This window comes from Aspergillus thermomutatus (genome assembly GCF_002237265.1).
Source record: "Aspergillus thermomutatus strain HMR AF 39 chromosome Unknown NODE_298, whole genome shotgun sequence".
Lineage (NCBI taxonomy): Eukaryota > Fungi > Ascomycota > Eurotiomycetes > Eurotiales > Aspergillaceae > Aspergillus > Aspergillus thermomutatus.
The window spans coordinates 1-22,613 of NW_020798348.1; the positions used below are offsets into that span (position 1 = coordinate 1).

Genomic DNA, 22,613 nt, shown 5'->3' on the forward strand with positions numbered 1-22,613 from the left:
CCAAAGTCTCTTGTTTGTACATAGAACTAGCAATAGTTAGAGACACCCAGGGCTCACCCCCTGGCGGCCTTTGCCCTGATCAGGGATAGTGGAAAACGTGCAAGTCACGAGCCACGGCCGTAAAATACACACACACACACACACACCCCCTATTCTAGTCCTTCAGCGAGTTCTTATTGTACATACCTAGTCATAGGTTTTCCTACGGTCTAGCCCGTAACACTGCTCCACATATTCACAACTTTAACGCAGCTCACCTTTCGAATCCCCTGATGAAGAGTCTGGGCGAAAATCACTGCTTCAACACCCTTATTTACTTTCTCTTTTCCTCTAAACTGATCCTTCCTCTTCCGAACTTGGCTGTTCCGGGGGAGTTTGCGGTTGACGACACTTTCCAGCGCCCGGGCGTAGTCGATTGATAGAGCCTTGCAGTAGCGCCTGCCCTTACTGTTCTTCTTCAGCGCATGAAAGAAACTCATAAAGCTGCCTCGATGTAATAGAGATTTCTTGATTTAGACTAGTGTGCCTTTGTGAGAGTTCCTCGGTTGCGAATTGACTGGAAGAACTGAATGCGAGTTCTGCAATGCGCCGCTCCCAACATCAATGAGCAGGCCTGTTATATCAGTGTGGTAAGTCTCATAAGAGACCAATAGAGTTCCAAATCCAACTCACACATGCTAGGTGGCTGCCATTGTTTACGAAAAATGTCGCTATGAATAATCCGGGAGATAAAGAAGATATACAATCCTGAAGTCTGTGTTTGATTTGAGGAAGCGTCACTCATTCCTTCTCCTGTGGACTTCCCGTGGAACAGAGGGAATTCTCCACTTCAATGTTCATGCTTCTTTCTCTGGCATATTTAAACCACTCTCTTTGAGAAATCTCGGTCCCCTCTCACCCAACTTGGGATACTTGCGCAATGCAAAGAAGTCCAACCAAAAATTGCGAGCTTCAGTATGATCAGGCATGTGCTTGCATAGCAGCTCTTTCCATTCTTTATCCTCTTGTCCTAGACCGATTCCTGCGCAAGTAAACTCCCACCAAACAGGAAAATAGCCCGAGGATTCCCAGTCCAGAATCCCCGTCAAGTTACCGTTCTCGATGATGATATTAACATTAGTCAGGTCGCCATGAGTGAAAGTATATGGAGCCGCACTTGGCATCCGCTGACGCGATTTAGAACGAACTTGCTCCGGAACTTGGGCCAAGGACAGTGACATCTCAGCCCACAGTTCATCGTCTGACGAAAACGGTCCATGCCCAATGCCGTAGCCATTTAGAAACAGAAAGGCTGAATAGATGGGCTGTCCGCTGACGCTTTCCATCTGATTTGAGCGAAGTTGGCAAAGCTGCATCAGATACTCAGCGGTCTGCTTTGCGACACATTCTTTGTCCTCCCATGACATGATAGGCCAAGCTTCGCTCAATGGTTGGCCCCGAACTCGCTTGGTAAGGAGGAAGTATGCTCCGTCATCTTCCTGCCATTCTTGTCGATAGACTGTTCTTTCAGAATTAGGTTTGAGCCCAAAGACCATGCCCCTCGATTGCTGACGCGGTAGAAGTCTCACGTGACTGTTGTAGCAACACTCGTCTTGATGTGTCGGTGACGCTGAACAAATATTCTTGGTAGCCATATGGGGAATGTAACAAGAATTAGGACTGACTTAAGGGATGATCGTAAGGACAGGCACATTCGTAGGTCTTATACCAACACCAGGAGGGGCAGACAAATATAGCTAGCCATGCTTGACCATGTTGACGCTTAGACTGTATAACTAAATGCCAACTATATGCAGAATTACTGAGCACCTGTTTTGGTCACATTTTTGCGCCTATGCTAAAGTCATTTGAAGGCATTCCTGCTATTCATGACCCAGACGAATACTTTCACATGAGGCGGTGTGTGACCGTATCTACAAGGAGAACCTCTTATGGATCCGGGGCTACGGCAGATGATCTTATCAAATTTCATGGCATGATCAGAAATTTCGGACTGCGTGACTATTAGTGGATAAAATTGCCTGAAAAAGACAACAATTTATGCCAAAGCCATACAAAAACACTTTCGCTCTGATAGCTGTGGTTCACAGAACCACCTCTTCTGAGAATGAATGAATGAATGAATGAATGAATTATTCCTCCGGCTGTGCGCAGCCTAAGGCTGCATGTAGCTTCCGTGCTAATTATGCTGAGTCATCTATCTAGCATGTGACATGCCTTTTTCTAGTTTTCGTGGTTCAATTGCCCTGTTGCCATGGCGAATTGTATTACTGCTTTAATAACCTCCATGTTTGGTCTCCAGTTCTTTTCCTGGTCAAGTTCTTGTCCTGTCGGTCCCTTTTGACTTGACCGGCCTCCTAACGCATATGATATGTCCCTGTATCGATTGCCCATTGCTTCTATCATTTCCCCCTGGTATGTGTCCCATTATTTGCAATTAAAGAGGAAATGTTGTACTGTTTCTTGCCCCTCTGCGCAGTCATAGGTTCCACCAGCTGCTTGTCCAATCCGATGTAGGTATTGATTCAATTAATTATGGCCTGTTCGAAGCTGTGCCAGGGCTGATGCTTATGTCCTGCTGAGCTGATCGTATAGGGTTCTAGTATGTCTTCCTGGTAGGGATGCATCGATCTCCCTTGTATACTTTCCGAAAGGATTTTGTAGGAATTGCTCCTTTCATGCTTGGTTAAGTGTATTCCGCAGTTCCCTCCAAGCAGTGGATCTTGCGCGTTAGGTTGCCCAGGCTGGTGGATTTAGCTGACTTCCTTTCTGGGTGGCATATTGGCTCGCTGCCTTAGCCATCTGAAGTCCTTTGTTTTGTAAATCATTTGCTGTCCATCTGATTATAAGCTGAATCTTGATTTGCAGCATCTCCTTGATCTGTTTTATGATTTGCTGTATGACTTGCTGTCCTCCCTGGGATGCTTAGTTAGTGATAACCTGTAGGCTGGATTAATTAGTTGAATAAATTATGATACCCATGAGGTCTGTCAATGTTGGGGGGCCTTAAATTAGTTCCTGTGCTAGCTGGAGTGCTTCCAGGATAGCGCCAAGCTGGGCGATGTGTAGGTCTATATGGTGGTCTGTCGCCACTGTTGTGGAGGTTGATTTTATAACTTGATCCCTAATCACCACCGCCAGACCAATTCTAATCAGATTATTCCGCGCTGATCCGTAGACGTAGATTTTGATTTTTGGTCTCTCAAAGGCTGTTACTGGGGTTTTTAATCCCTTATGATTTATAACCTTTTGCCAGTCTAACTCCCATGGGGCAGAATAGTATGGTTTGATTATCTCCATGCGACTTTGTTCAAGTGGCAGAACCTAAGAGAGTAATCCAAAAGGTGATCTAGACTGCTAGTTGATGCTCTGTGTACACCCAGTAAGTGGGTGGGTACTTAGTAGGCTGTGGCATCCAATCCAGTGGCGGAAAATCTGCTTTTAGATACAGATATCTAGAGGTTCAATGCTAGCTTCGGCTTCTGTGATTGCTAGGGAGACTGTATGGTAGATCCTAGCTATACTCTTTGCTGCTGACTTTTGGATCACATTTAATGGTTTAACAACCCACCTTGGGATGTGCCCATGTTTGTTCACTGTGGTCCAGACTGATGAAGCATAGGTGATGGTTGGCACTACCAGGGCTCTGTAGAGCTGCCGCGCACTTTGTGGTCAGAGACCTTTCAGCTGTAGTAGCGCTTGGCTAGCTTTGATGCCTCTCTTGGTGGCCTGGCCAACATGTTCTCTGAACCGGAGTTGTTCGTTGAAGATGACTCCTAGGAGTTTGACTGTATTGCTTGGGCAGATATTCTGTGTTCTAATGCGTAGTACTTGTCTTAGGGAGGGATTCCGTCTAGTAGTCCTTGTGAAGTGGATGAACTGGGTCTTCTATGCTTCAAATATTGCCCCTAACCGCTTTACCCATCCTAGAGCATGAGGGATTACTTTTTCCTGAAGGACTAATGTATTCTCATCTGCAGATTATCCCATACACCAGCATGTGAAATCATCTACAAAAGCCATTGAACCCCTACTCTGGTTAATTGGTATCTCAATCAGGTCCGCATTGAAGAACAGGTAGAGGATAGGTGACAGAGATGAGCCTTATGGTAATCCTGGGTATGTAATCTCCATGGCTTCTAAGCAATACTCATTGACAATGATTAATGCGCTTCGGTTTAAGCAGAATACATCAATCCACCTTACCAGTTCAATTAGCACTTTTCTTTCCTGGAGTCGCCGGATCAGGACCTCCTTTATCACCCTATTGTAGGTGCCTTTCACATTAAAGCTGACTGCACTAAGGACCTTCTTTTCTCTCCATGCTTCATGGATTTTTTCCACTAAGAGATTTAAAGCCTGTTCACTTGATCGTTTCTTTCTTGCCCCAAAGTAGTTAGGTGGTAGGAGGGCAAAGACCTCAGCATAATATGACAGCCTTTATGTGATAACTGCTTCCAGCATCTTGCCCAGGTTAGATAGTAGTGAGATTAGTTAATATGAGTTTAGTAGTGTTTCGTCCCGTCCTGGTTTATGCAATAGGATGATCTTTGCCACCCTCCATCTCACTGGGACATAGCTAAGCTTGATTAAAGCGCGAAAGATCTGACATATATCTTCTCCTAACACTGGCCATAGTCGCTGCCATACTCCTGCTGGGATCTGGTCCTCTCCAGGAGCTTTCCATGGATTAACCCACATTACTGCTCTTTTTATCTCTTCATCTATGATTGGATCCATTTGTAGAGAGGGCACATTAGGATCCCCTAATAGTTCTGAGCTTTCTGGGGTTGGTGAGAAGAAGGCAGAGAGCAGGGACTTTGCTTTCTCTTCCTCTGTTTCCGCTGTAGGTCTCTCCCCATCAGCACAGAGTGATGGGATCAGCTTCTTGTTATTTATCTCTTTAGTGTATCGTGCCGCTGTCTAGATATTCTCTGTTTATTCTAGGAATTCTCTCTAGTGCTTATGTTTCTGGTCACGAATGGCAGTATGGAATTGATGGTGAAGCTGTTTAACTTGGCTCTCTATATCAGGCTGGTTCACTCCATATTAATGAAGCTGTGTCCACTGGTTTTTAGCATAGGTATAGGTATTGCGGAGTTCTGTTAATTCTTCTGTCCACCACCATTTGCAGTAGGGTGAAGGCTTTGCTTATGGTATACAGGCATTAAGAGTTTCTGACACCTTTCTCATTATTAATCTAAGCTGTCTCTCCAGCTCTACTGAATCCTGTGTGTCTGGGAGGGTTATCCTGTTATGGCTTATCCTGGTAATGATTTCATCCCATAGGGCCTTTTTCCACATGTATCGCGGAGGGTCGGTTATCTCTTTGGTAGGCCTTTGTTGGACGAGACTGCCATACTCCACCCGCGTTCCGAGCTCCAGAAGCCAAATTCGAATCACAGAACCCGCTCGCATATCCCTCGGATATCTGGAGTCTGGCTACGGCAATCTGGGAGATCATTGGAATGAAGGCAATTTTTAGCACCGATTTTGTGCATGAGGATGAGATAGTGTCTCAGCATATAGATGTACTGGGGCCTATGCCTTCCGAGTGGTGGCAAAGCTGGGAAGGACGGTCTCGATTCTTCGATGAGTATGGGTGTCCAACAGAGTCGCACAGGGAAAATAGATGGCCTACTCTTGAAGAGTCATTTGAGATCGGTGTGCAGAAATGGAGGCGTAGGGATGGAAACGAGATTGAAGGAAACGAGAAAGCTGCTTTTCTGGATTTAATGCGCCAGATGCTGTCATTCCGGCCGGAAGAGCGACCGACTGCTGAAGTGGTACTAATGTCGGAGTGGATGGTTAAGTGGGCATTGCCTGATTTCAGGCGGAGCTCAATCCCTTTGAAGCGGTGGAAACTCAAGATCCATGAAGCTATTGTCATATTCCAAGGACCGACGCACAGTTCACCACATAAACAAGGCTTGAAGCTGGCATGTGGAAACAGAAAGTTTGAGAAATGGTAGAAAATAGTAGGAAGTGTGCCCATAGTCCACGGGGAGAGGCACAGAAATAGTATGGTCAGGGTGAAGGCTAAATAGTAGTATCTCAAAGAGATTATATAGGTGCACTGTCAGATAAGGGGCTAGCCCTCACTGCACCTTTTTGACCAGCGAGGACTACAGGGGGACTTCAGAAACAGTATAGTAATGCTGAAGGCACACAGAGAATGAGCTATGTGTGAGGCAGTGACTATGGGCAATGTAACAAACCTCAGAGTGCCAACATGACAGTATACTTCGAAAATCCCTGCTGTAGTGTATGTCTACTATGTACATCAGACTTCTTGAAGCATGTATCCATCGTTGCCTGACATCTACTACCGATCAGCCACTCCAAATTGAGTACGGACTGAAGAAAAACTTGAGTATTGATATTGAACCCCGAAATGCTAGATTCCACTGTACTGTGAGATGTCCAGCAGGTTCATTGTTGACGCCAGGGGCAACTCAAAATTCAGCCTGCATTGACTCTGATGGCACCTAGCCTTGACCAGGTAGGTGTGAGTGCCTGCGCTTGAAAGATGGTTGGACACCGCTCTCATATGCCGCTGAGTAACCTTAAAATCGTACAAAGCGAGGCTATCCACTGCCGAAGGCGCTTCCGATGGATGTGTTTTAGGAAGGAGATCTCCATTACAAACATGGCGCTTGCTCGTTAGAGTTTTTAGTTTGAATTAGTCCTTTTGCAATTGTCTAACGGTCGACTCGTACACATGACATCCCCTTATTATTATTGTTGTTGCGCTGTCGGCTCCACGAGCTCCACCAAACAGGCACAAAGTCATTGGAAGGGGAAAGTTTGGAAGCTTCCGAGGCGTTGCGGGCGCTGTGGGGAAGTTACGAGGACCGCCATTTTGTAATTGGCCAATTCCTCTCAAACTCGATCGAGATCGTCAGTCTAACGGTCAAACTTGGATGTTTTGGCCCCCAGTAACCTCGGATATACTCCGTCGAGTTCCCCTCTTTCTCTTCCCCGGTGCCCCGTTGGATACCTCATTTCTTCTTGCTTTCCTGCCAATTTCATATTATATTATTATAGGTTGAACTCAAATCCACTGAATAGCATTGTTTGTTCCTTTGTTCTCGTGTTTGCCTTATCCTTTCGACATTCGCATTGTCCTTACCAGGTCATTAGCAATATGTCCACCTTTGACTTTGTCATCGTCGGAAGTGAGTAATCTTCGACACTACCTAATTTTGATACTTCAACAGACGTCCCATTGCCGAAACTAATCCCATCTAACTAACACATCGCACAGGTGGCCCATCAGGCAGCGCCCTTGCCGCTGGCCTCGCCAACTCCGCCGCAAAGCCCCATGTCCTCCTCCTGGAAGCAGGCGATCATAACGAAGATCGGAACCTCCGCGTCGACGGCCAACGATGGATCACCTTCCAGAACCAGGACATGAACTGGGGGTACAAAACGACCCCACAGAGTGACTGCAACGACCGCGAGATCGACTACAGTCGCGGCCGGTGCCTGGGCGGGTCGAGTGCCATCAACTTCGGTGTGTACAGCGTCGGCGCGCGCGACGACTACCAGGAGTGGGCGCGAATCGTGGGCGATGAGTCGTTTGCGTGGGACAATATCCAGCGAAGGTTTAAAGAGCTGGAGACATTCCATGGGGAGATTCCTGTTGGCGTGGCGAGGAAGTATGCGGATCCGAAGATGGAGGATCATGGGAGCAAGGGTCCGTTGCATGTCGGCTTTGCGCGGGAGTGGGAAAAGGATTTGACGGAGCTTTTGGATGTTTTTGAGCAGGCTGGATTTCCCTTGAATCCTGATCATAATTCGGGGAATCCAATTGGGATGTCGGTGCTGATTAACTCGGCCCATAAGGGGCTACGCTCGACTGCGGGGGATCTGGTGAAGGAGAAGCTGGATAATTTGACGATTATCACCGGAGCGCCTGTGCAGCGTGTCCTCCTGGAGGGGACCAAAGCTGTTGGTGTGGAGTCCAATGGGAAAAAATGTAAGAGATTCTCGACCTGGCCCTGCTGTGAGCTCTCCAAATACTGACAGGCATGAACAGATCATGCCACGAAGGAAGTCATTCTAAGCGCCGGTTCATTGAATGACCCTCGTATCCTGATGCACTCGGGCATTGGCCCCGCCACTCAGCTCAAGCAGCACAATATCCCCGTTGTCCTTGACGTCCCCGCCGTCGGCCAGGGTCTCCGCGATCACTGCTTCGTTCCGATAGTCAACACACGCTCAGGAACGAGCACGGACCGAAAAGCCTTCTACGGCGACAGAGCCGCCATGGATGCCGCACTGAAGCAATGGCAAGAAGATGGCACGGGACCCTGGGCAAAATTTGCCTGCGAACTGGGCATCGGCTGGTTCAAACTATGCGAACCGCTCGTCTCCTCACCGGAATTCAAGGCCCTTCCCCCGGACGAACAGAAATATCTTCTCCAAGAGACGGTACCGCACTACGAGATTATCACACATTTCCCTGTCCACTGGTTCATTCCGGATTTCCCGTCTGAAGCACTGAACTACTCTTGTCTGCTCGTCTTCCTGTTCAATGCACAGACTCGCGGAGAAGTCACCCTGCAATCGTCTGACCCGGACGCTCCCCTCTGCTTCAATCCCAGGTTCCTGGCTCATCCGTTCGACCGCCGGCTCGCGATTGAAGCCCTGCGGGACTCGTTCCGCATCATCAAGCACGAGTCCTACACGAAGGATAACGTGGCCGAGATGGCAATGCCCAAGGGCGAGTCAGACGAGGATCTGCTCGAGTACTGGCGGCAGAACATCTCGTCAAGCTGGCACATGACAGGGACCGTGAAGATGGGTAAAAGGGGGGATGTGGATGCGGTCGTGGATCCGGACTTCAAGGTCATGGGCATTGAGAACCTGCGTGTGGCAGACATGGGTGTGGTCCCAGTCTTGGTGAATGCGCATGTCCAGGCCGCTGCGTATGTCACTGGTGCAACTTGTGCGGAGAAGTTGGTTCGTGAGTATAACCTTGCTTAGATACAAAATCTTAGAAGTAGACAGCTGGTGTCTGTTCATATCATATTATTTCAGGGATGTGTAAGGCACTATATAGAAGGGATACAGAAGATTGTGGCAAAGCATAAGGATTTCTAGGCGGCAGAAGAGACAAATAAGCATGCAATATAATAGAATGCATAGAATCTGAAGACCTGTGAAATCGACGACGAAGTTTGAACTGTCCCCCCTAGTTGAAGGAATACTGGCTACAGCCATTCGCAGATATGGGTGTGCAACCCTCTGTGGATGACACACCGCCACTTGTGTCCCCAGTGACCGGGCATGCCCAACCAAACCAGACTTGCATACGGAGTATGTTATCCCGAATCATAGAATACTGTGCTCACTGCTCCCTTCACCCGAAACGTCATCGGATGCGGAGCGAGACTAGCCTTCCGTCCATCTAAAACCCAAGACTTGACTACTGCGAGCTAAGGTAGATTATCGACTGGACTTGCTACCTTGGTCCTTGTCAGCGTGAGTGGCCGATATCTACTCATGCTGTATTACTGCATTGACAGCGTGTCTCGGATAAACTCTTACATGGTATCTTGATGATCGCCTCGAGGGGAGTAGCAGTTGAACGTGTAGCTAGACCGCAGGTCAGCCACCACTCAAAAGGTGGTGATGGGGGGAAGAGCAAAGAGGTCAAAGGGGTGAATGAGATTTGATATTCTCGTTCAAATTTGAAGTGACTACAATATGCAGTCATCAGGTCAACTTGTAAAGCATGACCCCTGATCTTTTGTTTCAGGAAAAGTCAAGGTTCGCCTGTAACTCCTGGATCGGCGCCTGCCAGAAAACCTGCCAGTTTTTAGGTTCAGTACTTTTGAATCCTGTTCTAGGCTTGATTATAATACTCCATACTTCGTTCCCAAACAGGTAGTTGTGGAGCTTTCTCCACTGGCGGGCGGAATCGGGGCGACGCCTCACTAATCCCAGTGGATTGGTTTGGGGCACCCTTTTTTTCAATTAATTATCTTCAACTCCCGTTCTCATTCTCAGTTGTTTCACCTTTGTTTTCACTGACAATCGAGGACTGGCAGGAATGGCGGAGAACGTCGAGGCATGGACCTTGTTGTCCTTGGCTCTGGCCACAATCCTTGTGCGTATCTCTGTACGATGGAAGCTTGTGGGCCCAGCCCATTTCCAGCTTGATGATTATCTTATGCCACTGGCGGGGGTGAGTTGTCTGGTTTGCCGTATGAACACCGTTGAATTGATCTTAACCAACACTGTTGTGCTCGACAGATCTTCTTCACCCTCGAAACGGTTGCGGCGTACCTTGTTGGTGCCAATTTCGAAGGCCTGACCAACAGCTACATGACGCCTGAACAGCGAGCGGCCCTTAGCCCAGATTCGAGGGAGTGGTCAAATCGTGTTGCTGGGTCCAAGATTCAGGTCATTGGATGGTCATTATACGTGGCTATTCTCTGGCTGGTCAAGTTTTCCCTGACAGTCTTCTACTCTCGGTTGACGACTGGCCTCCAACACCTCCCCACCCGAGTTCGACTCGCATACATTATCCTTGCTGTGACATATTTCGCAACCGAGCTGTCCATCCTTTTATCATGCCAGCCCTTCCATGCGTTCTGGCAGATTAATCCTGACCCCGGGAGTGAGTACCGCTGCCATCATACCCGACATGCTTGGGTATATTGACAATATCGGCATAGACCTTTGTCAGCCAACCAACTCTCGCGTGTATGTTTTCGTCGTCGTGGTCCTCGACGTCCTCACGGACATCTACCTCCTCTTGATCCCGCTTCCACTGCTTTGGCAGGTCAAGATCGGCCTGAAACGGAAGATCCCACTTATGGCCCTCTTTTCGGGCGCTGCGTTCGTCATTACAGCAGCGATTATTCGGGCTGTTATGATCACCACCGTAAGTTTCATGCAATCACGTCCTTACACGGGGGAAAACACCCATATACAGACCCATCAGCTGACTTATCTTAGTCCGGCCCCGAAGGCGCCGTAGCCGGATCTAAATGGGCTTGCCGCGAAACCTTCGTCTCAGTCGTCGTATCCAACCTGCCCATCATACAACCCCTAATCCGCAAGGGCTTCAGGAAGATCGGGCTCTCCCAACTCTTCAGCTCCTCGGGCAAGCCCTCAGGACAGTCATACCCACTCTCCAGCCGTGGTCTACAGACCTTGACAAATCGCGGTGAGCGCAGCGCTAAAAAGAGCAAGAGTGCCACAGGGCCATCGCATACGCAGGTTTCCGCATGGGGGAGTGACGAGCACATCCTCACTGGGCCTGAGCCTACCTCCAAGGATATTACGGTTGTCTCGGAGACTATCGTGCAGAGTGAGCCTTGGGTGAGGGAGGAGGGACAGGGCGTGGGCCATGCGGCAACGTCGCCAAAAGAATGGGATGGTCGGTTATCCGGTCGATAAGAGCAGCATATTTGTATTAGATATTTTTATCTATGACGAGATTCGTCAGGGTTTCATGAATAAAGGGTAATAGGGTATGCAGAGCTCTGACATTCCCAAAATGGATTTTTGTGGACATTACTGAACGGCGCCTGAGAATTTTGGCATACAGAGAGGGGTTTAATTGGTGTAAATAAGACAGCTTGGAAAGGGTCTCAATTATATTTTATTTTCTTTTCTTTTTTCCCCTTTTTTAAAACCATCAAAATGCATGGTTCACACAGTGGCTCCTACCAAAATCGGTTAACTTTCCCCTGGGCCTCTGTTCCCTTTCTATGGAACAAGGCCTAATTGTTGCTCTACTAAACTATGCTAACCACTTCAAAGATCACTGCGTGGTCCAGCTCTACAGTGAGCTGGAAAAGTATTTGAACTGAGCGGACCTTCATGGTATGCAATACTTTTTGATCATGGCGGAAAAATCCACTCAGATTAGTTTTTTCAGCTTCCTGCCTCATCAGCTACTACTTGCCATTATCCACAGACCCTGCATTACAATGTGTGCGCCCTCAGGAAGGACTGTATCCCAAATCCACCGTCAACGACCAACAGAATCCGACGGTAGTCACCCGCGGCCCCATGGCGGGCGCTCGCCATACATAGTAAGTAGTGATCCTGAACTAGCTCTAGTTGTTCAGATCGGTGCTGCTTCATGGATGTTGAAGGTGTATTTAGATCAATAGGACTACAGCCCTGTGCTAGTTTAGCCCATGCATTAGTAAGTAGATATTCACTGTAGCTTCTAGCTGTCTGTCATGAGGCCGCGTCTTAGTAATAAAGGGATGGAAGCTCTCAAGACTTCCTTGCAGGGCCTCAACTGCCAGCGCTGTAACAATCTGAGATAGTAGCGCGAGATGATGACTTTTGTATAGCACTAAACTGGCCAGGGAGGCTGAGGCGGCAGTCCTGTTGACTAGAGCCAGTCCCTCTTTGGGACCAAGAGTGATTGCACTGGCGCCAATTATCTTCAGTATTCGGTCAGTGGTGCAGACCTTGCGGCCCATCTGGACATAAACCCTGGGACTCCCCTCTATGGCGCCCACAATGTAGGTGAGTGGCATGAGATCGCCCGAAGCGGAGATGGTTCCCCGCAGAGGAATAACGGGGATCATTCCTTTGACCCGTTCAGAGGGCATCGAATGACCCTAGCCTTCTTGGGGACAGCCAATACCGCTCTCACAACCATGGGAGGTCAGAATCCCACTTTGAAGGAGCTTACAGAGGGCCTTTTGCAATGTGATGGCCTTATTGGTCTGTGAGTCGGCACTCCCTCCGAAGCCCTGTGTTAACTCCTAGATGGGAACGTCAAAGAATGTCCAGGCCGTAGCTCACCATAGATGGGCTCTCCACTGGCTAGGCATTTCTACAACACCTGCACACTCTCATCAATGCTGTCGAGTGTAGCCTTGTCCTTGGTGAGATGTGGATAACATCCAAACCTGGGAGACAATGTTAGTAACCCTAATCAGAAATTACGGTTGCGCCCTCCCCTTGTCAACTCTACTTTAGTCCCTTTCCTCCTGCCAGCTGCAAAGAGTTAAAAAATTAATTTTATCTCCCTGCTTTTACATCCAGTGAATTTATTCAAACCTTATACTAACTTCTAAAGATGATTATCTCTTAAGGTAAAATCACGCACAAAGGCTATTTAACCTAGAAGCTATGAATTAGTAACTGGTATTAAAGATATTATCTCTAGTAGCCATCTCCTACTTCCACTCTTACTGGGAAGCAATACTAATTGACGTGGTATACCAGTCTACCACCAGAATAGGTCATTAGAGGGAGTAGGAATGGATGGATAAATAATGAATTAGAGGAGATCTAGCTGGAAGAGGTATTTTATAAACATATAAAGCCGCATACAGTTAGCACCTACTGACTGGTTATCTTAAATGATCATAGCAGTCATGGAACTGCAGCTCTTAACCATTTCTGCACTGAGAACCATATTATACCTCTTTATCTTTCTCCTCATTCATCACACCATCTCCAGTTAACGTTGCATGCTTTCAGTCCCTGAAGCAGATATATAGTCAGCACATTTAAGCCTATATACAGCTGAGAATTAATCACATTAATAAGGTTGACTTCCTATATGCCAGTGAATATATACACCCACAAGTATTCTCAGCATTAAATATGCAGAGCAGATTTCCTGCTGCGGGCCTAGTACTATATAGGCCTCAGCATGTACTTAACGATCTTTATTTTGACCTACAGATACCCACTTCACCAGGCAGCTCACATAGTAAGGAGTCTTTTAGCTAGACTATAGAGACTACTAAGACTACCAAATAGCTTGGATCATGCACTTTTGCATCTTAGATTCAGAGTATTATGCTAACCCTAAAATAACAACATACTGTGCAGGCTCGAAAGAACAAGTACCTGCAGTCAAGCCACAGGAAATGGCAACTCAGTCCTACAATAACATCTGGATATCCCATCCTAAGTCCTGGTTCAGCTGTCCCGATCCAACCACAAACCCTCAAATCACAATGTTATGCCAAATCAGCGGACAATGAGTCTCATCGCCCTTCCTAAAAGCTCTGCCAAAGATAACACTACTGTAAAACTCAGCAATCAACAGTATGCACAGGGTAAATGCTTGGTTCAGCGCTCAGTCGCAGATGACCATGCCAGGTGCCACCATGGTTGAACGCGCAGCAGCCTATAGTAGTGCCACTATTATGCAGGGTAGTAGCACACTTCTCCACAGCCGAGAGGATTGTCTTCTTTATCGCCGTAGTATCGCATTTGATACCTGTGGTTGTCGCCTTATAGGCATAGCCATAGTATAAGTCCCCGCTTATGTCTGTACCATAAGTCAAGGTACAACTGTTCGCATCTGACTTGGACTTGATAATCCCAGCCAGAAACTCATAAATTTCAATCCCCGCCTTCACTGTGGCAATAATCTTTGTGCCTGCTTTGACTGTGGTCTTGATTTTCGTGATAGTGATACCAGTGCGTTTCTCGAGGTCGATGTCGAGCGTGCCATTGGCAAATTTCCAAGCATAGTCCGCATTGATAACACCCAGGGTAACTGTCATGTTGGACGCTCCATTATCCCATTCCGTGAAGATTGGGGTGGTAGTCACATATGTTGTTTCATTGTCTCCAGCAAGACATGGATCAACAAACATGCATGCGAGAACGCCACACACGATCTTGCTGAGCTTGACCATTGTCCCTCCGTATATCTGTCGTAGATTGCGAAAAGGTCGAGAATTAAAATACAAGACAGCTGGATAAGATCCATGCGGATTGCGTCGTTTGGGATAGCTGAAAGGCCTTGGTGCTTATTGACTTGGTCCGAACTTAGGTACTGCACTAGACAAATGAGATTCGTGTCAGTCGTTGATGAGTCTGAGTCACGCAACGAAGGGTAGTATTTACCAACGGATGGAGACAGAATCTGTGTAGTCAACAAAGAGACTCAAGAGTGTGGGAAATGTGAAGCGCTCTTGGGATGATGGTTCTAGGATTCTTTGGTAGGAGGGAGTGGCGCCTTTTTATATTCGATGTCCAGTCAACTGGCCCAGGTCTCGGTTATTTAGGCTTGTGGGACTCCACAGTGCTGTTGGATGAAGGGAACACCTACCTACCGGTCATAGAGTTCTCCGTATGAGTAGAGTGCTCTGATTCCTTGACAAATACTCTGTAACTATTATCTCATGTCTGACTGGTCTTGGACCGAAGAGGCAAAGCACAGACCAGATTCACATATGATCTCCGTCAATACAGAGACTGTCGATGGTAAAATGCAGCTAACTAGGAATAATTGTCTGTCGGATAATCCTCGGATTCTCCTGTTAATGGGACGCCTGGAGTGGCCCATACATCCCCACTGGCTGTACAGAAGTTGGGTTTCGCCGGAGTTGTTGAGGCAATTCCAAGCTAGAGCCCCCTATCTAACGTCTTAGCTCCATCTGAAAATCAGCGATCCGAATCGGACGTGCCATAGCCTAACCAGGGGTCCACATCGCCCTAGGAGGCCGAGGAACAGGTTAAATTGTACGGTCTACGGAGTATATGTGACTGGATTATCACTAGACCCTCAGAACAAAATGTGCTACCCAACGAGTGCTGGACAGTGATGTTCACCATGCTGCAATGCCCACAACCTGAGGGGTTCATGATTAATGCCGCATGAGGCCTACTACTTTGTCTGGATATTGTATTTTCCTGGGTGGAGACAAGCCTCGCAAGCATTTTAAACATTGCTGGTAAGTCTTCCTCCTTTGGGAACGCACCCAAGTGTATTGAGACTGGGTTAATTCTTTAATAACAGACAGCGCTCCAGTACCATTTGTATATAGCATTGTATCTTTATCGAGTGAGGGAACCTCTGAGCAGTCCAAGACTTCAAGATGAGCTTGTCTAGACTATAATACATAGCAAGGTGACGTGGCTTTTGGTAGCGTGACGCGCGGCCTTTTAAGGCTAAAAGGAGCCAGCAGCCTCCAGGTCGGCTATCATACTTTCTAGACAAGCTCTTTAATCCGGTGCAAAAGTGCTTATCCTACGCTAATATAAGCTTAGTTAGGGTTCTTTTCCTGCCATAAAGAGTTAAGTGTATTAATGTGGCCAACCTGAGCTGAAGTTTTCCAGACTTCATTCAGTGGTGCGTTGGTGTTATGGGCGCATGGGAGCAGAGGCAGAGTGTAACAGGCCATTTTCCAGCATGCAGGTCTGATAATACCTAGCTAATCTGGTCAGGTTGCATATCCAGACAGCTGAGATGCACAGCCATGTGATTAACTTGATGGTGTTCATGGCAGCGCGGTACAGCATGCATGCAGTTTACATTATGGCTATGACAGCTGCTTGTTCACTCTATGTGGCCTGTCAGGACTCAGGCGCTAAATCTGAGGGTTCTCTAGGTGACTTTCCTCCAAGCTCTCGCACCAACCTGGAGCCAGACACTCTGTGCCGCTTTCGGGAGATTCCTCGCCCCGGCCGAACTGGACGAGCTGACCGAGGTCTTGCACAACGCAAGCCTGAGTCTTTGGGCCGCTCAGACCTGGTTAGATCTTGCCACACACTGTGAGAGAGGGTGGATTTCAATCATCTATGAGGCGCTGTGAGAACAGAAATTAGTGAGCACAATTGTGGATGTGTTTCAGGGGTGATTTACTGCTGTCCATGGTTCTTAAAGTTTTTGAAATAGGACCCTTATTGGCATACATATACAGTTTTATAAAGGTACCTCTTTCAGTAAGTTAACACTTAGTAATTGATTATGATCATTTACCATAATGTAGATCTAGCTAAAGCATGTAACGTGATCCTAAGTTAATCTGATAGTATACATGTGCAGTGCTTCATCCTTACATAATTAGACATAGTCTCTATGCATCATTTCATCACCCACCTGCTTAGTACTTGAACAGTATGAACAGAATTTCTAAATCCAGTTAAATGTCTTAATATGGTGATGCTATGGCTAAATAACCAGCATATAAATCTAGAAATCAAATATTGATGTAGCTGGCACATGGGCCCTCTCTGGACATGGCTTTGAACACCTCCAGATTCTATAGAAATGCCTCTCATGCATTCTACTTGCTTGTATGTATGTAGCAGAATGTTTTTTCCAGATCCATTATAATTACCTGGATTTTTCACAGAGCTTGTCTCTGGTTCTTGAGGCTTCAGGCTAACATTTCTTAGGAACATTCGAAGTTACACCATAAAAGCAAATGAACAGAAGCTTCCTTGATAAGCACATCTCCCTGAACTGTTTCTTGCTAGCAATCCCCACCGAATCTGATATCTTATTTTGCGGCAGCCCTGCATCTTATGTAATGGATAGAAGCTGCAGGATTAGACATCTCAATATCTTGTAGCGTTTTTGGTAAAGGAGACAAAAGTACCAGTTGTGTTGGGAGTTGGATACAGCACTATCTACAGATCACTTTTGAGGTATCTATGTGTATCTTCTACCTTGCTCTATTACTCGCCTATGAGAAACTGGAGCCTTTTCCAATTGAAAGAAAATGTACATTCTTTTCATGATAATGTCCCATGATAGCCTTAACATTTGTCCACTTACCGCCGCAAGAGACCAAAATATTAGACCTTCAAACAGTATTCTCATCACCGCGTCTAGATCAGTTCCCACAGGATCATGGTAGCCCAGAGGTATACTATTTGCTATAAGAAGAACTAATCACAAGCAAAGTCACTGCTTATTCACAGACTTGCGGATCTAATAGCTGAGTTAAATAATAAAAACTAACTGGCCAAACTTCTGTTTGAAGCTCTTGCGACAATGATGAGGAGGAACTGATCCTTTGGCACCTTTTGGAGCGTTAGGTATTTGTTGGCTCTCTTAGACTTAGTAACCTTGGACTACCACTTCCATATGTTGCCTGTTAAAGACATTGGCACAGTCAGCTCTCTGTTAACATAGATTGTCAATGATTCAGCCTTCACCCTTAGGTTAGTTGACTTAAAGGTACCAGTGATGAAGATGCTTTGTGCCTCAGACTCCAGACTTTGAGCATCAAGCATAGTTGTGGATCTGAACTCTGAGGACAGTGATTATGTCTGAGGGAAGCGCCAGAGTCTCTGGTAGAATGACGCGCCCTTTTCTAGCTTGCTTAAAGGCATAGGAGTAGTAGAGGAGGTCATTGTCGCTGTAGGCTTTGCTGAGGAATGTTCAACTGATGGGCATCTCCTTATTGGCCATGTTTCCCATGGGTACAGTGTTGGACAGGAGTCCCAAATGCTTGAGTGCCCGGCCACTGTTTGCATATTTAACACCATCTTGCAAGACATGCAGCATTGATTTCTAAAGCTCCTCGGAATCGGCGCGGGCAACGTCTCCATTGGTCGGGAAGACAACCAGATTAAAGCTATTTGAGTCCATCCAGTCCTCCAAGTCACGTTTCCACATTTCCCGAGGGCCTTGATAGCGTCCCTACACCCTAGCAAGTCATAGATGGTGCCATGACGCTGTCGGACAGCTTCGATCATATCCATGTAGCGGACGTGATTTTCGACCTCGGTGTGCATGGTTGGATCGTCCATGGGAGCGATATGGGGGTGGATCATGTCAGCGTCAGCGACTGTGAGATTCGGGTAAGATGTGTCGCCGTTGGGCGGAGGAAATCGTCCCATCCAGTAGTGGTCATCTGGCATCGTTCGATGCTCATCCATTGAGTGGGCATTCAGGGAATGTCGGTGCTCTGGCCAGGGTATAACCTCTTGTTGTAGTTATTAACCAAGGGGAAGTCAGTCTCGACTACTGTTGCACCCAGAGACTCTAAGGTAGTCTGGGCCTTTAGCCACAGGTCGTGAACAGAGCTAGTAAAAGCATTGAGGGCGTTGACAGCAGTGGGAAACTGCTTTCTGATGTAACGCATTGGAATGGTAATTTGCTTTCCTTTGAGTGAGTGCGGGTCCTCCAGGCTTTGGCAATCCACAGGCCAGACCTGCGAAGAGAGTGGGATGGGGCAGACACTCTGGCCTCTCCAGAAATCTCCAATAGGGTTAGGATTGTCTGTCATGATGACATTCAAGATATCCAAGAGCTCTTTCACGGTTTGTGCATGGGGGACAATGACATCACATGTAAGATAGAGCGGCCATTGCCCCTGGAACGGGATTACTCCTCTTGAGGGTGAGTATCTGACAAGCGCGTTATTGGAGGCTGGTGACCGACCAGAAGACACGGTCTCCCCGGCAAACCCGAAGGCTGTGAAGCTCGCCGTTGTCGGCGTCCCAGCACTATTGGAAGACCTGGATGCATATGCCGTAGTGGAATATTTGGGATTGTAGGGGCTCTTGGACCTGCCGTAGAGACCCCGCTGACCACCGCCGCCAGCCATGGCAGGCATATTTGTCTTGCCGAGAACGATAGCGCCTGCCTTGCGGAGGGATGACACTATTGTTGCATCACAAGAGAAATTCAGATCAGCGAAGGGAGGCGACCCGGCCGCGACGGTCAAGCCCTCGACTTTGAAGTTGTCTTCACCTGTGAATGGGATCCCTTCCAGAGGCTAGGGCTTGTGACCTGAGGCGCGATAGTTGTCGGACGCCTGTGCCTCCTCGAAGATTTTGGGGTTCGGCACCGGGATCTGGTTGAGGGATGGGCCGTTACAGTCGTATTTTGCGATCCTTTGGAGGTATATGGTGACGAGTTGGACACTGGTGATGACACTTGCGTCCAGGACTCGCTTTAGATCGCGGATACTCGCATTGACCAGGTTGAGTGTCTCGGAAGCCACTACCTGGTCAGATCGTCTGAGGACTGCAATGGCACTCTTCTGGAGAATAATTAGAGGAGTAAGGATGGTGCGCGATGACTAGGATGGTCCTGTGGCACGAAGCTGGGTAACTGTTTGATCCTGCAAGACAAGCGCAGCTTCATACCAAAGCATTGCTTATTAATACTGGGGAGATTCATTCCGCGAGTGTCTATGTCTGCTGTCCACAAGGATCTGAATCATTAGATAGAGCCTCTGTCCTTTGAATCTTGGCGTTCAGAAATAGAAGCTTGTGCTGACGTGCTCAGAAATGATAGACTTTGGCAGTAGGGATAATTAAGCTGAGGATGTAGAAGGTTGTGCCGGCAGAAGGCTGTGTCTGGCTATGCCGGACCGGGGTCTCAGATTAAGCATACATTATCAAGTGCCCTGCTTGAAAAGCTTCACCACCAGTACCGTTGCATGTTAGGGTTCCATCAAGGCTAGGGCCCACTCAATAAGGCTCCACCTCAGCCCCTCAGCCACCCTGAATCCAATGCCAAGTCGCGTTGATAGTACACAGAAGGTCGTGGCGATGTACAAGAAACTCATGGCATGCCTAATACCAAGAACAATAGGATCACTCCCAAGTATATCAAACTAACAGGCCAAAGCCAGTGGACAGGTGAGGTTATATCTCAACTGGTCCCTGGATAGGAGAACCCCATTCGCACACTACGCATACCCATTGTCCAACGAGGATCAGCTACAACAAAACTCAAGGTACACTGTTCCAGTTGTATGTGGCCAGCCCGCTAAGCATCCTTCAAAATCCTTTGGTAGCATAGTCTCGAGCATAACCTCTCATGTGAGTATAAATCAAGTATCATGAAACAGATGGGCTGTGAGATTCAGGGGAGGAGAGCCCCCACACTGGTCAGTAATACTCTTGAGGCAGGCCTTAACTGCACCCTGCGATTGGTCCCTTGTAATCAATATTTTGACAGTCTTGTCCAAATGCCGAAACACCGTAGCTGGCCAAACCTAATTTAGAGGATTGCTTCCAGGTATAGTCATTTCTCTTCAAACCTGAGAGACCAATCTCCTATACTAGTTAGTCAGTTTCATATTCGCGGAGCCTTTTTTCATCTATATCATACAGATGTAACTGCAATTGCCGCTTAGTAGAGAATCTGAAACATAAAGTAATAACTACTCAAGAACCATGGCAAGTGTACCCCGGATAACATGGCAAGGTCTCATCCAGAGTTATTATGATGCATTCATGGTTGTATTCTCGTGTTTTCTGTATAAATACCAGTCCTTTCCTACTTGAGTTCACTACTTGCTCTCAGTCTCATTTCCTTCCAACAATAACCACGCTCTTCGCTTCTCTTTTCTCCCAATATTTCTGCCTCATTCATCATGTTGCGCCCCCTTGCATTCCTAGCATTGAGTGCTGTTGCTCAAGCACACACAGTTGCTTGGGTCAAAGGCATGTACTGCCTGGGAGGTCCTGACCCTTCCACAGACAATGCGAATACTAACACAGCCGTGGGTCCCCTGTACAATCTTACCCATGAAGAATGGTGGTTCCAACATGATCGCGGATGTGACGCAGCACCTCCAGCAGATGGCGACATCCTGGAACTCCCAGCTGGCGGAAAGTTCACAGTGGAACTTGCACATAACCGCGCGCAGACTACGCTTTCATACAATGGAAAGTATACCTCTGAATGGCCGGATGGGAAAGAGCACCCTGAAGACTGGGCTGGTCCTGGAAGCCCGCCTGACTGCATTCAGGACGATGGAGCAATGCATACCAACAACCAATCCATGGCCGCTGGCACTGCGTTTGCCATCAGCTATCATTCTGACCTGGCTGCGGTAACGATGGAGAACTTGGCTGTGTTTACAGTTTTGGAGCAGTAGGTTCTTTTCCGAAGCTTTTTGCAGTATAGCTGCTTGGGTTCCTAATATCCGTGTAAAGCACCCCGTGGAAGCGGGTCGCTACCTATGAAGTGCCCAAGGATCTTCCTGCTTGTCCTCCTGGTGGATGCACCTGTGCTTGGCTCTGGGTAAGTGTATGAATATTGAGCCGGGTTTTACTTAACTGACATCAGATAGGTCCCGAACGGTTGTGGACAGCCCAACATGTAAGTGTCCATAATCTCGTTCCAGTCCGTTAACTAACAAGAGAACCAGGTATATGGCTGGTTCTAAATGCAATGTGACTGGGTCTACCTCTTCTAAAAAGGTCGCCACCGCTCAAGTCGCTGCTTATTGTGCGGATGATACCAGCAAGTGCGTTAAGGGTGCTAAGCAAATGATTGCCTTCAACCGTGAGTCAGTCATTCTCCTGGATGGTATGCCCAGAAGTAACCTGAAATCATAGAGCAAACTGGGAATAATGTTCGAGTCCCCGATGGCAAGACACCGATGTATAACGCGGCGTGGGGTTGGGAAAATGGTATGTCTTCATCTACTACAACCTTACAATGAGAACTAATTTGCTAATAATAAATCGCTCACCAAAGGTGCACAAAATGATATTTTTGCTTAAACAAGGCCTGCGTTCGAACAAGCTGCTATTGATTGAGCAGATGGAATGTAGATTCAAAAGGATATGCCAGTGTATTCCCTTGGGCTAGCTTCTGCGAGGCTCAGGGTGTGCTCAATTCTACTCAGTAAGCGAAAGGCAGCGACGGCTGAGGATTAAAACAGAAGGGGAAATATGTACTGTATGAATGTGCGACCCATGTGATGAGTGCCACTGCTTTTCTTTACGGGTGCCCGGGCTTGTGTTGGGCTTTTGTATAGAGTGAGAGTTAGAAACCAATTTCGATCCATCTTGTATAAGATAATTTTCAGATTGTCCTTCAAATCGAAGTATGTCCCTGTAATTGCCAAGCCGGCACGTCAGGAGAGCTCGTTGAACTAGGGCGGTCCGTCCCTGTGGAC

The 22,613-nt window shown here is 47.4% G+C and overlaps 6 protein-coding genes across 6 annotated transcripts; 3 read left to right on the forward strand and 3 right to left on the reverse strand.

The window, feature by feature from the left end:
• Window positions 1-836: 836 nt before the first annotated feature.
• On the reverse strand, window positions 837-1,535 carry CDV56_100279 (aminoglycoside phosphotransferase family protein; the record flags this gene model as incomplete). The annotated part of the gene is made up of 1 exon (XM_026753898.1): window positions 837-1,535. One exon carries the CDS (start codon window positions 1,533-1,535, stop codon window positions 837-839), a length of 699 nt encoding a protein of 232 aa, XP_026610581.1.
• Window positions 1,536-7,147: 5,612 nt separating this feature from the next.
• Window positions 7,148-8,991, forward strand: CDV56_101294 (GMC family oxidoreductase; the record flags this gene model as incomplete). Its single annotated transcript, XM_026754913.1, has 3 exons — window positions 7,148-7,178; window positions 7,268-7,981; window positions 8,042-8,991. 3 exons carry the CDS (start codon window positions 7,148-7,150, stop codon window positions 8,989-8,991), a joined length of 1,695 nt encoding a protein of 564 aa, XP_026610582.1.
• Window positions 8,992-10,060: 1,069 nt separating this feature from the next.
• On the forward strand, window positions 10,061-11,415 carry CDV56_101715 (uncharacterized protein; the record flags this gene model as incomplete). Its single annotated transcript, XM_026755334.1, has 4 exons — window positions 10,061-10,195; window positions 10,264-10,630; window positions 10,689-10,897; window positions 10,972-11,415. The coding sequence occupies 4 exons, from the start codon at window positions 10,061-10,063 to the stop codon at window positions 11,413-11,415; spliced, it is 1,155 nt and encodes a 384-aa protein (XP_026610583.1).
• A 2,618-nt stretch (window positions 11,416-14,033) lies between these two features.
• On the reverse strand, window positions 14,034-14,645 carry CDV56_102260 (uncharacterized protein; the record flags this gene model as incomplete). Its single annotated transcript, XM_026755879.1, has 1 exon — window positions 14,034-14,645. The coding sequence occupies one exon, from the start codon at window positions 14,643-14,645 to the stop codon at window positions 14,034-14,036; it is 612 nt and encodes a 203-aa protein (XP_026610584.1).
• Window positions 14,646-18,256: 3,611 nt separating this feature from the next.
• On the reverse strand, window positions 18,257-19,873 carry CDV56_102807 (uncharacterized protein; the record flags this gene model as incomplete). Its single annotated transcript, XM_026756426.1, has 5 exons — window positions 18,257-18,385; window positions 18,430-18,669; window positions 18,714-19,423; window positions 19,481-19,693; window positions 19,840-19,873. 5 exons carry the CDS (start codon window positions 19,871-19,873, stop codon window positions 18,257-18,259), a joined length of 1,326 nt encoding a protein of 441 aa, XP_026610585.1.
• A 1,204-nt stretch (window positions 19,874-21,077) lies between these two features.
• CDV56_103134 (lignocellulolytic auxiliary activity family 14 protein) lies at window positions 21,078-22,215 on the forward strand (the record flags this gene model as incomplete). The annotated part of the gene is made up of 6 exons (XM_026756753.1): window positions 21,078-21,580; window positions 21,643-21,730; window positions 21,780-21,808; window positions 21,858-21,994; window positions 22,048-22,122; window positions 22,190-22,215. 6 exons carry the CDS (start codon window positions 21,078-21,080, stop codon window positions 22,213-22,215), a joined length of 858 nt encoding a protein of 285 aa, XP_026610586.1.
• Between the last annotated feature and the right edge of the window lie 398 nt (window positions 22,216-22,613).